At 31.4% G+C, this 13589-nt stretch overlaps 1 protein-coding gene across 3 annotated transcripts; it reads right to left on the bottom strand.

The window, feature by feature from the left end:
- Positions 1–632: 632 nt before the first annotated feature.
- LOC134680784 (uncharacterized) lies at positions 633–13266 on the bottom strand. 3 transcript variants are annotated; one of them, XM_063540019.1, is made up of 7 exons: positions 13178–13266; positions 8281–8373; positions 5579–5788; positions 4844–5056; positions 2924–3127; positions 1211–1363; positions 633–845 (listed from the first exon to the last, which is right to left on the bottom strand). In XM_063540019.1, the coding sequence occupies exons 1-6, from the start codon at positions 13263–13265 to the stop codon at positions 1314–1316; spliced, it is 858 nt and encodes a 285-aa protein (XP_063396089.1). In that variant the 5' UTR covers position 13266; the 3' UTR covers positions 633–845; positions 1211–1313. The 3 variants fall into 3 exon arrangements, with proteins under 3 accessions (XP_063396089.1, XP_063396097.1, XP_063396104.1); XM_063540027.1 differs by having other exon boundaries at positions 1211–1338; XM_063540034.1 differs by lacking the exon at positions 1211–1363.
- Positions 13267–13589: the final 323 nt, after the last annotated feature.

The raw sequence follows: 13589 nt of genomic DNA, 5'->3' as shown, positions 1-13589 counted from the left end.
GTATACCGTTGTTCAAAATTCATAAATCGATAGAGAAAAAACAAATCCGGGATACAAACTAAAGCTCAAGGAATCGTATCAAATATAAGAGAACTAAGACACAACAGATACACATGCACACCGAAACGAACTATAATGTAACAATGGCCATTTTCTTGACTTGGTACAGGGCATTTTAAGAAAAAAATAATAATAGGTTGAACCTGGTTTAGTGGCATGGCAAACTTCCCGCTTTAATTGCAGTGTTATTTATAACATTCAAATGATAACAATTCAAACGAGAAAACTAACGGACTTATTTATGTACAAATAATGAACGAACAATGCCGTCTAATTTCGATTTTCTCATATCTTCATCTTGGGGAGTGCTTCAATTACACGATAATGTGTAAATCATCGAATACATTCTAGAAAATAGCTTGGAACACCAGATCGATATTAAGTGCTATGGAAAAGTAAGCAGATTCTGCTGCACATGTGGCACCCGCCGTGTACAAACTCGGTAACAAGTTTAATTTGGTAAGATATAATCGTAGAAAGGGAACGGGATTGTAATGACGGCGTTATGAATATAACCGCCCATCTAAAAGTACTCGCAGTTACTGGATACTAATTCAGTATTCAACCAAATGTTATACAATCTGCATATTTATTTTAAGGATAACATATAAATTATTATTACAACTCTATCACATTTCAAATGTTTCAATCTGTGCGTCAATACAAGTTTGTAAGTATTTACTGCAAACATGGTTATATATTTGTCGAAAACGATAACCAATATTCATTAATTGTTATGGTAAAAGCTGCAAAAATCTTCTTGTTTTCTCTGTATCATTTAGATTCTAAAAAACATGCAAAGAAAACTTAAATCAAAGAGCATCGTCTATATGTTCAAAATTTATCAACGCATTTTGATTGTATCTCGGGAGGAAGAGATACACTTAAAAGCTAAGATACAAATGCATTACTGCTTTATCTAAATTTAAAGCTATTTCTTTTATCATGTATTAATTTTCTTTTTTCCCCTTCTTTTTGGGGATTTTCATTTATCTTTTTGTTTTTTTGCCTTTTGGTGATTTTCAATCTGTAAGAGTCGTACGATTCTGAATTAAATGTGCAGTGAATTGATTCTTTGTAGTATTGAATAAGGATTGAGATAGCTAACGCAGTACATGTAGTAATGTCGATCATAAAAAGTAATTCTTACCATCAGATATGAAATGAAGTGAAGTACTGACAGATCCAATGATAATGGAATTGATATCATATGACACGCTTTCATCTGCTCATATAAGATTACATGCCTGTTGTCATAAGAATGGAGCACAGTTTTTCCTTTTAAAGATAATTGCAATCTGACCTATTCATATGACATTATAGAAAGAAATCAAGCACACATATTATTAAAATTCATCAACACAATAGAAAAAAATGCCGTTTTCAAAACACAGTACCTGCCATTAGTACTGGCAAATTAATTTATCTCGAATAGAGTTAAGGCATGACAGAATCTAGATAGTTTTCAGCAATTATGATTTATCTTAATAAGTTGCGCTTTTTATAAGGTTTATACAGTTTAATTTTCAATCTCTGGCAATATATAGGCATAAACAAATATATGAACACCAATCGCACTCACAATGTGCCTGTCAAAAATCAGGATCATGTATTGCAGTGGTTGTTTTAGTGGCTAGGTTACGTTTTTGTTTTACCGTCGTTATTTTTAACAAACATTCGACCATAATTTTTGTGCTTTATTATTTAGATAAGTCATTTTATTTTTGGTATTTTATAGGCAACTTTATGATCTGGTCTTTGCTCACTGATCAAGGCTGTTATGATTCCTATAGTTGTTAAAATTGACTGTCACCATGGTTACAAATCTTCAGTAAAAGTAAATAAAAACAAAAACAAAAACATTATCTTGCAGAAATGTTAATTAGATTATAAAACATTGACAATGCATTATATGTAAATATTCTACATGTGTTAGTACTTATACAAAGCTGATATATCAAAGTAGCAAACATTTTAAATTTTGAGCGCAATAGCTTTAAGCTAATAGTTTTTGGAAAAATAGGAAATATTGAAGCATTGCATACTATAGTGATCAAAGGTACCAGAATAAGATATAACTAATTACAAAATATGTTAGTTACACGTCAAGAACACAATATACAACTGAAACTAATACTAAAAATACTACATTATGTGTGTACAGGTCGGTTCTTTTCTATCAAATTTTTAGTCCAACACAAGTATATATGCAAATAAATAAAATTACCACACATTAGGTTTAACACACAAACACATATTAGTTCAATTAAACGTTGCCACATTATGAAGTTGTCCTAATAATTAAGTTGATGACGCCTAATTCCATACACAGTACAATGTTAAAACATGACATCAGTGACATTTGAAGCCGACGTGTATGTGTCTTAGATTAATAAAAAACCAACAACATGCAAATACAATATACAGTTGCGGTTAATTTAAAGTGCTTACAGTTTTTACTTAAAGAATAGATTACCAAACCCGGATGTGGCAAACAATTCAGGTTCTTACAGCTAATATACTGCGGACTTATGTTTGCCTTATTTTAATTTTATTTCAATTCAAGCGTAACCTATGAGTATCATGTATACGTGTCTGACATACAAAGTTTCAAGAGTAGTATCTATGATTATTTATAAAGTATAATGTAAACTAGCTGTTTTCGTCGACAGTATCAAGTCATCACGCTATAATCATTAATATGTTGAGTCTTTAATTGGTTTCGTAAAAGTGATCATCAAATATAAACATACACTGTTTTATGCATGGGACTCATATGTTTCTTCAATTTGACATATTCAACGTATGTTTGAAATATATTTGTGATTGTTTGAACAAAATTTTTTTTATCATATGTACGTACATTTGTTACAATTACAAAATTGCGAGTGTTCTCTAACACATCCTTCAGTACAAACATCTGTTTGTATATCCCATCTGTTATTTAAACATTTCTGTTCGTCACATCCCCAAACACAGGAGCCATTTTCAGGATGACAATGTTGGCCTATACATATCGATGGACACGTTGTGGAACAGTCTTTCCCCCACATACCCTTCTGACATCCTGCAATCATCAATATACTTTTTTTAGAGGAGTGAACTTAGAATTATCTTTATGTAGTACAAAATGCTTAAGTGTTAATAACTTCAAACGAGACACACATTGTAGATCACCATGAAAATTATATATATAATTATATAATTTGTGTAATTTGAAGCAGCAAATAAGATAGCTGCACGCTTGAGAATAGAATTTAAACTTACATAAAATTAAAATAATATTTTTTAAGGCGATCCAACATAAAATTGATTAGTGTTCCTATTTTTAACAAAAAATAAATAATATTCCATCTAAAAATTCAACTGTTTACACAATTAGCTATTGCTTTCTGAAAAGAAATACCAACTTTTATTGTTTTTGCTAGTCACGAAAGTTTCATTATTTAACAAAAGAGTTATTTTATTTAAAAAAAAAACAATGACACTAACCCAAAATATTGTACAAATATTAGAACAGTGTTCTGAAAATAAAAAAAAAATACACATTATTTATTAGATACAAGGTTAAAAAATCAAAAAATACGTAAAACAACTTATGCATTAAAAAAAATGAGAGGAAGTTCAAACCCCAACAGCGGAATAATCCATTGCTTAACGTGACATGACACGGTAAAATTAAACACGAACAACAAAGAACACGCTGTTCATGACAGCTGTTTACACATTTATTGTTCATATTGGTAGTGAATACTACTTAGAATTATAGTAAAACGGCTTTTAAGGCAGTGACCGTACATTAGAAGAAAATATGTTGCACATACACACAAAACTTACCATTAATGGCAACGTAACACAATTCAACTACAGGTCCAGTTTTGTCAGCCCCTACAGTGTCTATGGCAATTTCCCATTAGGGACGAACTTCCCTTTTTTACATAGCATTTCGAATATATCAGCATGTTATAAACAATAAATTCACATATAATGTACGTATCAAAGGTTAATCATGTTAACACATAATAATTGGCTACTGGGATAGTCAGAACATCGTTGACAATTATCAACTAGCAGATTCATTGAACCATATTTAAAGAGACTCATAAAACATCTCATGCTTTTGATTTAGTCCACAAACTTGATAGAATTACATCATTCAGATGTACAAAAAAACAAACTGATTATTCAGGAAAACGTTAAAAAATGAATTCTTTATTAAGGAAAATGTATTAACAACGGTCCATTACAAATTTGAACATTGACAGATACAAATTCCCCTATAGACTAAAGAGACAAAATTGATCATACACCTTGGCCTTGAAATGTTACTATATTATTAATACTATATAATCGTCAATGATATAAAACCAAAAGTGGAAGTACTACATTTTTTAAAGTAATTTTATAGGTCAAACTATTTTTCAGCAATGATAAAGATTAAAAAAAACCTTAAAAGAACATTTACAATCACGAAAAGTCATGGACAAATATTTTGAAGAAAAACGTGACTACTACACGAATTATTATAACTGGTGAACCAACCTGTGACTAAAATAAATTAAGAATAAATTAACTGAAAATCTTAATTATGAATCGTTTTTATATCCTTTGTAAATGACTTATTTTCCAAGTTCTTTATAGTCTTTGTGATGGAACTTGAATCCTTTCATCCAATAAAGAACTGTAATAAACAGAATACCTGCTTGTTTGCCCAGTAGATTGAAGGAAATAATGCGACTTTGGTATAAAGAAAAGTCTGTTCATACAACGATAATAAACCTACCATTAATGGCAACGTAACACAATTCAATAACAGGTCCTTCGTGGTCGTCTTTTTTAGTATCGTAATAAATGACGTATTTTCCAAGTTGATTACAGGGAATAGTCTGAGTGAGGTCTGGAAGACCGGGACCATCTTCATAACAGAGATAACCGTCCGGTGGTATAGTTGATGTGTTGGTCACATATAATTTAAATCCATCCATACGATGAGCATCTGCAATGAAAAAAAATATACATGCATGCCTTATTATAAAATTCAATATAAATATCATTTGATTATGTTGAAAACAATAAACAAAACAAAATGATTGGGACCACAAAAGGTAGGGATTATAATTAAAAAGGCATGGTCACAGCATTAAAGGTCATCCTCTTAGGGATATGAACACAATTATATGCGATATATACGACAGCTCGAAAATGAACGTTAAATGTATTGCTGTCAACACTCTTTTCAAGAAATTGAATGACCAATACCAATATTGTGCATGTTTGCAGTACTAAAAGGCTCTCAATATCTTTTTTAAGTTACATTTGTAAATAGTCATAAATGACTAGTAGCAAAACATAAAAAGATGTTTATTGAAATTTAACTTTGTTTCATAAAAAGGTTATGTTGTGACAAAACAAACATTATAAATACACATAAGCTTCCCTTTATAAATAGCGATATTTGTATAACATGAATGCAGTGTAAACAAAATGACCATCCTATTTGCCTTCTGTCTAAACTTACAGCCTACTCTGTAGTATATTGTTATATTTGTGATGTAAGCAGATCCGAATGCAAAATGAAACATCCACCAAGCTTGTGTCCTACCAAGGCCTGTAACGGAACATAACGTCTTACTATATGTATTTGATATTGGTGGCTGTATAGCATATTGAGGTACACTTCCTTCGTGAGTAGAACTCTGCGTAGCTGTTCCATCTGGTGTAAGGTTACCTGATAACACATACAAATATAAATATAAATGAGAACACAAAATATCTGTATAACATAGTATGTGTTACCCGATACGTAGAAAGAATATATCTGTACACTAAATTGAAAATAATAACGAACTGCAATATTGTATCCATCATTCATTTACATCATTCTAGATTAAGTGTTTCCTACAGGAATGTAAGACGTGGTATGGCGACCTGCCGAGTTTTCCTGACGCCCTGTCATTAAAAAAAATGTTCATGCCCCTTTGCCGTCGTATTTTAGAACGCCCAGCCGTATTTCAATATCGGATCTGTTAACAACACTTTTTTGAGTTTTTTTCACTTTGAACAACATACAAATTAAATGTGCGAGATTAAATCGAATTTCGTAATATTATGAACATTTTCGAGGCGACAGAGTACAAATATGGTTTATGGTTGATCTTATAGGAACAACATCGATTTTCACATCTACGAATTGAAAATGAAGATAAATTATAAGGGGACGTTTGTGTTCTAATTTTACTATGCAAGGGATGAATAATTATCCAATAAACAATCCGATTTTTTGTTCGATTAAATTACTATACACTATTACATACCTTAACAGTGGATGTATATCTTTGTAAATAGTGTCGAAAAAAGGGTCGTATAGTTACGCCAATCGTGCAAAATAATTTCAAGTTATTCCGTCATGGCCGTTAAACTTGCTTTCCTTTAAATATGAAATTAACAGTCTTTGTTTGCAGCCTAATGGATTTGTTGATATTATACAGTTTACTTTACACACGGTTAGAATACGAAAGACGTGTGACCCCTCATTGTAACATCTATGCATAGTATATTCGTGAAGATTTCTATTTACATTTCAGAAATATTGTTTTATGCATGATGAGTGATCCTTTAGTGCATGTAAAGTTGGACTAAATGGAAGCATCATAGCAGTAAATAGACAGAAAAAAGTCTTTAAATTTTAATTATTTACAATGCAATTAAGCACGGCATGCAATGACAATTAGTAGGGATGTTGAACGGTCTATGCTTCTTACGAGGGTTTCGCGCGGCCTGTCAAAATTTTATCTTAAAAAATGAGATTTGATATGATTCAAAACCAAACTTTTTACATAAAAGTCAACAAATAGGTCGACGCACAGGCTTGAACCAAACGACAAAGACTAAGGTTAAGGCTCCTAACTGTAATTCATTTAGCTTAACCAGCTGTAGGCTACATATATCAAAAGATATGTTTTACTATTTGTGCGTTTATAATGCTCCGTCGGTATTAACATTATATTAACTCGTATTTAGCGTTCAAATGTGCCTAAAAGGTTTATAAGCCAAAAATGAAGTAAGACGACTTTTTGGTAGAATATTTCTTTTTTAGTATTTTGAAGCATTTAATATAGTTCGAATGTTTCAATCTTTTTTTGTTACTTTGGGCCTTAACTTTTTTTATTTTTTTAACTAATAAATCAATATCAGTCTGCAACATACCAATATAATCTAAAATGTATCAACAATAAATTAAATAGTGGTATCATTTTGCAGACGAAATGACATACACACATGCCTTAAGAACAGGCTCTAACAAAATCATCGTAATATGTAATAATAGTTGCATGTACTGTATATTTATAAAGTAAAATAACAAATAATCTGCAAGGAAACTTCACAACGGGAAGTCATTAATTAAATGGCAAAATTAAAAAGCTCTAAAATTAGAAATTCTTGTCATATATTTGACTTGGCAAAGGCATTTTTTTATGTAGAAATTATAGCTATCTGCACCTATCACTTGAATGCATATTCCATTATATTGACATAAATGTGTGAGCAAAACATTCAGACACAACAGAAACGTTAAATAAGGATACAGCATTTAACAAAGTAACATTATGATCTTAATAACTGGAAACTACTACAAACAGCTGTTTCAACAAGGAAACACCAATTGGCATACACAAAAAGTACATATTAAGCAAACATGAAAGACAAATGGAGGGATGATGAATTACCGAGCCAGGTTATAAGTTAACAATAAAAGATGAACCATCCAGTAAGGAAAAATAACAATGAAACAAGTCAGTACCTTGAATCTATATTTAAAAAAACATCATTTATTATTTGTGAAGTTGAAACAGACTATTTATCAACAAGGTCTTAATAAAGACGGATGAAATTTTATTTTGAAAAAGGAGGAGATGTTCTTTGATGTAACCTTTACTTATCAAGTCATGGAACTCCATCCTGATTAGATTCATTAAAGATCATCACTTGCTTTATTTTAGCGGAACTATGGTACATTGTAGATATGTGATACATTTATACTATTTCTTTAACTGTATCGTCGCAATCATACCGACCGTGCAAGGGCTGTATAGTCAGTCAAGGTCGATAAAACTTCCATTTGAATTCCAATAATAGCTCGAAACGTTAAAAACTGAAAAGTTAAAGTATTAAATAAATATGACATACATTAAAAAAGTTTAAATTATTTTGTTTACTTACGTTGAGCTGTGACATTCAATTGATAACTTGTGTAGATCAGTATCACTAATAACATGTTAGCTTTAGTTGGTATGATTAGGTTCATTGTACGATCTAAAAGATTATACTGCTAATATGAAAATATATAATGTTATGGATTAGAGGTGAATGATTTTAAGTCCCTGTAAGTAAGGGTTCTATATACAAACGATTACAGAATAGCAGACGCTACATTAACATTGGATTGAATAGCTGTAATAATGATGCACAACGCCACATCATATGTGTGTGCACATAATAAAAGATGATAACTATAAAGAGGGGAAAGGTGTTTCTTAATTTTTCCAAAATGTATCTCTCGGTTTCCTTACTTAAGAAAGAAGACGTTATATGTATATGTTACGTTTACTTTTCTACATTGGTTAGAGGTATAGGGGGACGGTTGAGATCTCACAAACATGTTAAACCCCGCCGCATTTTTGTGCCTGTCCCAAGTCAGGAGCCTCTGGCCTTTGTTAGTCTTGTATTATTTTAATTTTAGTTTCTTGCGTACAATTTGGAAATTAGTATGGCGTTCATTAACACTGAACTAGTATATATTTGTTTAGGGGCCAGCTGAAGGACGACTCCGGGTGCGGGAATTTCTCGCTACATTGAAGACCTGTTGGTGACCTTCTGCCGTTGTTTTTTTATTTGGTCGGGTTGTTGTCTCTTTAACACATTCCCCATTTCCATTCTCAATTTTATAGTTTATAATAGTTTGAGATGATTTATCAAGATACAATGTACCATCATTACTTGGTCATGAGTTTTGTGTAAAGGGATACAAATAGTTTGCGATAGTTTAAAAAGTTACTTGAGGTGTAATACCACCATGGATTTTCCAATATCAGTCTTTTGTTTATTTTGTATTTTTTTTTAAACTGTGCAGAATGCATCTTTTTCGTCCTAATAAAGAAATACTTGGCATGAGTAAAGTTTTATCCTATCCAGTACTACAAACAAAATTTAACAAAACATTTCATTGCATATAATAAAATAACCTTTACTGAAAGTTAACCAATCAAATGTTCATCTTTTTTAAACGTTTTGCTTTTTTGTTACACTTCAGTGTTTGTGATGTTTCGTCTGTTTTCCTCTGAGGGTTGATGTATTTACCTCATTTTAAGTTTCTAAACTGGATGTGTTTTCTCTCAATCGATTAATGACTTTCGAATAGCGGTGTACTACTGTTGCTTTTATTTGACCGGTGTATAAACTTTAGTTACCATGTAAAACGTAAAATCACAAAACGGGAAGTCCCTAATCAAAATCAAAAGCTCAAAAACATTAAACGAATGTAACCTCAAGGTTCCAAAATATAATATAGAAACACCAAATAAAAAAATGGTGCTTAAAAAGATATATGTTCATGAACAAGAAATGTTGTACTGCAAAGATACATAAGATTAATTTCCTACAACTGTCAAATTCAAATGAACATTTTGTTCCGTTCTTTTTCGTATGCAACCGGTTGTGACGTACTATGATTGGTGGTATTACACCTTGAACATGATTAAAAAATAATAAAGTAGGTTAAAAGTTATATAACAAATACAATTTCAAAAATACCGACCTCTTACTTATATTAAACCAGAGGCTCTTTAGAGCCTATGTCGCTCACCTTGGTGCATATTAAACAAAAGTTACACATTATAGACAGCAATAGAATTCATGACAAAATTCTGTTTTAGGTGTTTACAAAATTTCCGAAAAAATGAGCAAATTTGAATTTAAAGGACAATAAAAGTTATCCAGAAGGGGTCAAATTACATTTTGAACATGTCAATGTATTTTTAGAGCGTACTTTGCTGAACAATTTTGATGTTTTACAGTTTATCTGTATCTATTATAATATTCAGGATAAATACAAAATACTACACAATTGCCTTATATGTACCAGTTCAGGGGCACCAACCAAAAAAAGAGAATGTTTGATGCGTCTGGGAATTTCAGGGCAGATACGTCTTCCACTTATAAACAATTTTAATCCGCTCTGATTTGCTCTAAATGCTTTAGTTTCAGAGATATAAGCCAAAAACTGCAGTTTACCCCAATGTTTTTTTTTAATAATGGCGGCCATGAACCAAGATTATAGGATGCATTTTTCAAACAAGATACCCTAAGGATGATTTAGGCAAAGTTTGGTTTTTAAAATTTAGCCCAGTTGTTTCAGAGAAGATTTGAAAAAAATTAACGGACGGACGACCACGACGGACGACGACTGGCGACGGACGTCAAGTGAAGAGAAAAGATAAGATAAAAAGGACATTCCCTTATCAAATGTCTAAATAAAAAGCTCAAACGCATATCATACGAATTGAAAAGACCTGTCATAAATCCAACTTGGTTCATGTATTTCTTTTTGTAGAAAATTATGGATTAATGTAAATATAAGGATAAAAGGTATGATTACCAGTGTAGCAACTTTCCACCAAATTTCAAATAAGGTGAATTTTAGGAATTATAGGCAACCGTACGGCCTTCAACAATGAGATTAACCCATACCGTATGGTTGACTAATGCAAAGGTTTCAACATAAAAAAAATATTAAACAATTAAATAGAGAAAACTAAAGGGCTAAATTAAAACAAATCAATTTACGAAAAAACACAAAAGACACTCTGCAGATAAGGTACGCAGGCAAACATAAAGAAAATTATAAAAAAATAACATACCATAATAACAAAAATGTCGGAATGTATAAATACCTAGCCACGCCAACATTAACCTAACAGTAAAGGCTCAAAATATAAAATCAATAAAAAAAAAACATAGCACGTTATCAATCTATACTTCAAGACAAACTTGTATTATTTTTGGAGTTGATATGTAACGAACATATATCAACATGGTCTTGGTTTATTTCAGTGAACTTTTTCAGTATGACGGACCTCGTTCTTTAACATAACCTTGGTTCATACACTTTCTGCGCAGACACTGGTGACCTTTTATAAAGAAGCAGCTGCATGATCTTGAATTCCAAATGATTTTTAAAATATATATCCATTATGCAGGTGTAGTTGGTATATTGATGGATATATAGTTATGGATTTTTTTGTACCAGATTTATATTACATGTATAACACTCTATACCATCGTAATTCATGGGTGTTTCTTTTGTTGCATTTTAAAATGCTTTATTATATATCTTACATATAGTATATCGCCTATATATGTAGGACTTGGAGGTGCGATTGGGACGCTGAAGTTCGATTGTCACGCTGAAGTGCGCTGGTCTACGCCGATGTGCGATGGTCTTTTCACTGAAGTGCGATGGTTTTTCACTTGACGTTTGAATATTGTGACGTTTTCAAATACAACGTTTATACAAAATCTCAAAATCAAATGCAGGCAGGAGCATAAGATGAAGAAACGGAAAGAGAAAGAAACGAACTATTCAAGTCCCAAACAGTTTTGATCATTGGGTAAAGAGGTTACCAAAATATGTAAATCAATGGAAACAAGGCGGCTAAAGGATAAGATGATCTTGGTCTCTAGATTAGCTAACCAGTGTTCGAAACTACAAAATGTATGCCCGAAAAGTTTTTTACGACAAGTAAAATGTCTTTATCTTATTATCAATTTTGACATTTTTAAAGTATCCTTCACACCATTTTGTGTTGACAACTCAATAATAAGATAACATTAATTACAAGCATTTGTTTTCGTTATATCAAGTAGCGATAATTTTGTTTTATTCAGCGGTTTACGACGAAACCTGCTTTGTAAAAACTAAACTCAATCTCAGTAATTTGATTGTGCTGACAGTAATAATCTTCTGCAACGGGATAGGAACAAAATAAACCCAATTGATCCCTACTTAGTCCTGAATCCTTGACAAAAGCAAGTTACTGGTATATTTGCTAAAATAAGTAGAATCCTACTTAGTAAATCCATTTTTTGTTATCGCACTTTAACACGCAATATAAAGACATATCTCGAAAATAACATCGGTGACTCCAATGTGTTTCGCTTAAAATTCTGAAAAAAGTATAATCTATCTGTATGCCAAATTTTAATGATTTATTATTAGAAGACCAAAAATGAATATTGTGATTTCCCTTAAATCTCAGCCATTTAGTCTAGTTTCTGACCCCATACTGCTTTATGCTAATATATTACGAATTAAAATTCTTTGGTTTAACCTGAATTGAAATAAAAAACCGAACTCTCAAATATGAGGCTAGCGCGCTAAACTCCTCACCTTCACATTTCCTAGGATTCCAACTACAGACCGTCATATTTAGCTAGTATAAACAACATCAAAATTAGACCATCGCACTTCAGCGTACCCACCAACGCATTTCAGCGTTTCTAACAATAAGTTAGCGTCATAATGTCACTATTGCACTTCAGCGTGTTAATCAACGCACTTCAGTGTAGACCATCGCACTTCAGCGTGGCCATCGCGGTTCGGAGTACCATCGCGGTTCCGAGGCTTACATTTATATTCTTCATACACTTTCCTATAATTAAGGTAATATAGAATACTGTGTACAAAACTTTGTGCAATTTGTAATGTATTTTCTAGACAAACAAAATGATTTCCTTACAATCAATAAAACAATGAAAACTTTTAAATTATATAAATTAATTTAATGGCAATGCTTGATCTTTTAAAATTACACATAATAATCTCTTCAACTGAACCTGATAAAGCTAGAGAATGTTTTCAAGTTCGATTTTTTGAAGGAAAAAACGTGGTTATTTCACGCTTTACGACGTATATAATAATAGACATTATCTGGGACATTATCGAACACAATAAATAACAAAGTGCTTAATTTTTAAAACTCTGTTTCATTTTGAAATACGTCTTCTGCATTACTCTTTAACCTATAACATGAAAGTTAGTACTTAATAAATGCAGACATACCTTGTGTCGGATTAATCATTGTATAAATAATAGCCACACACGTTAGTAATTCTGAGTAACCTGACTCTTTTAAAACAGAGACATACATGTACTCTTGTCATACACTTATTTATGATTTACCTGTTACTTAGAAACTTCATCCATTTCTATTAACCAGGAAACAAAACTGTTCTATGATGTGTTAGAAAAGTAAATAACTTTTTATCAGGTCTTCATTTTAAAGTTATAGTAAAGTTATAGATATTTTTGAATATCTAGCATGACAATTGTCAACTTTTATGAATAGAAAAAAAACAAAAATATTGAATTAATCCTATAAGAAGAAAACATTGCGAAAAATACAATATTTTACTTTTTAATTCACCGCTTTTAAAGAATGTATCTATCATAGAATAAAACTGCATATTGCAGT

Source organism: Mytilus trossulus, chromosome 1 (genome assembly GCF_036588685.1).
Source record: "Mytilus trossulus isolate FHL-02 chromosome 1, PNRI_Mtr1.1.1.hap1, whole genome shotgun sequence".
In the NCBI taxonomy this organism is placed as follows: Eukaryota; Metazoa; Mollusca; class Bivalvia; order Mytilida; family Mytilidae; genus Mytilus; species Mytilus trossulus.
This window is presented reverse-complemented; position numbering and strand designations above follow the sequence as displayed.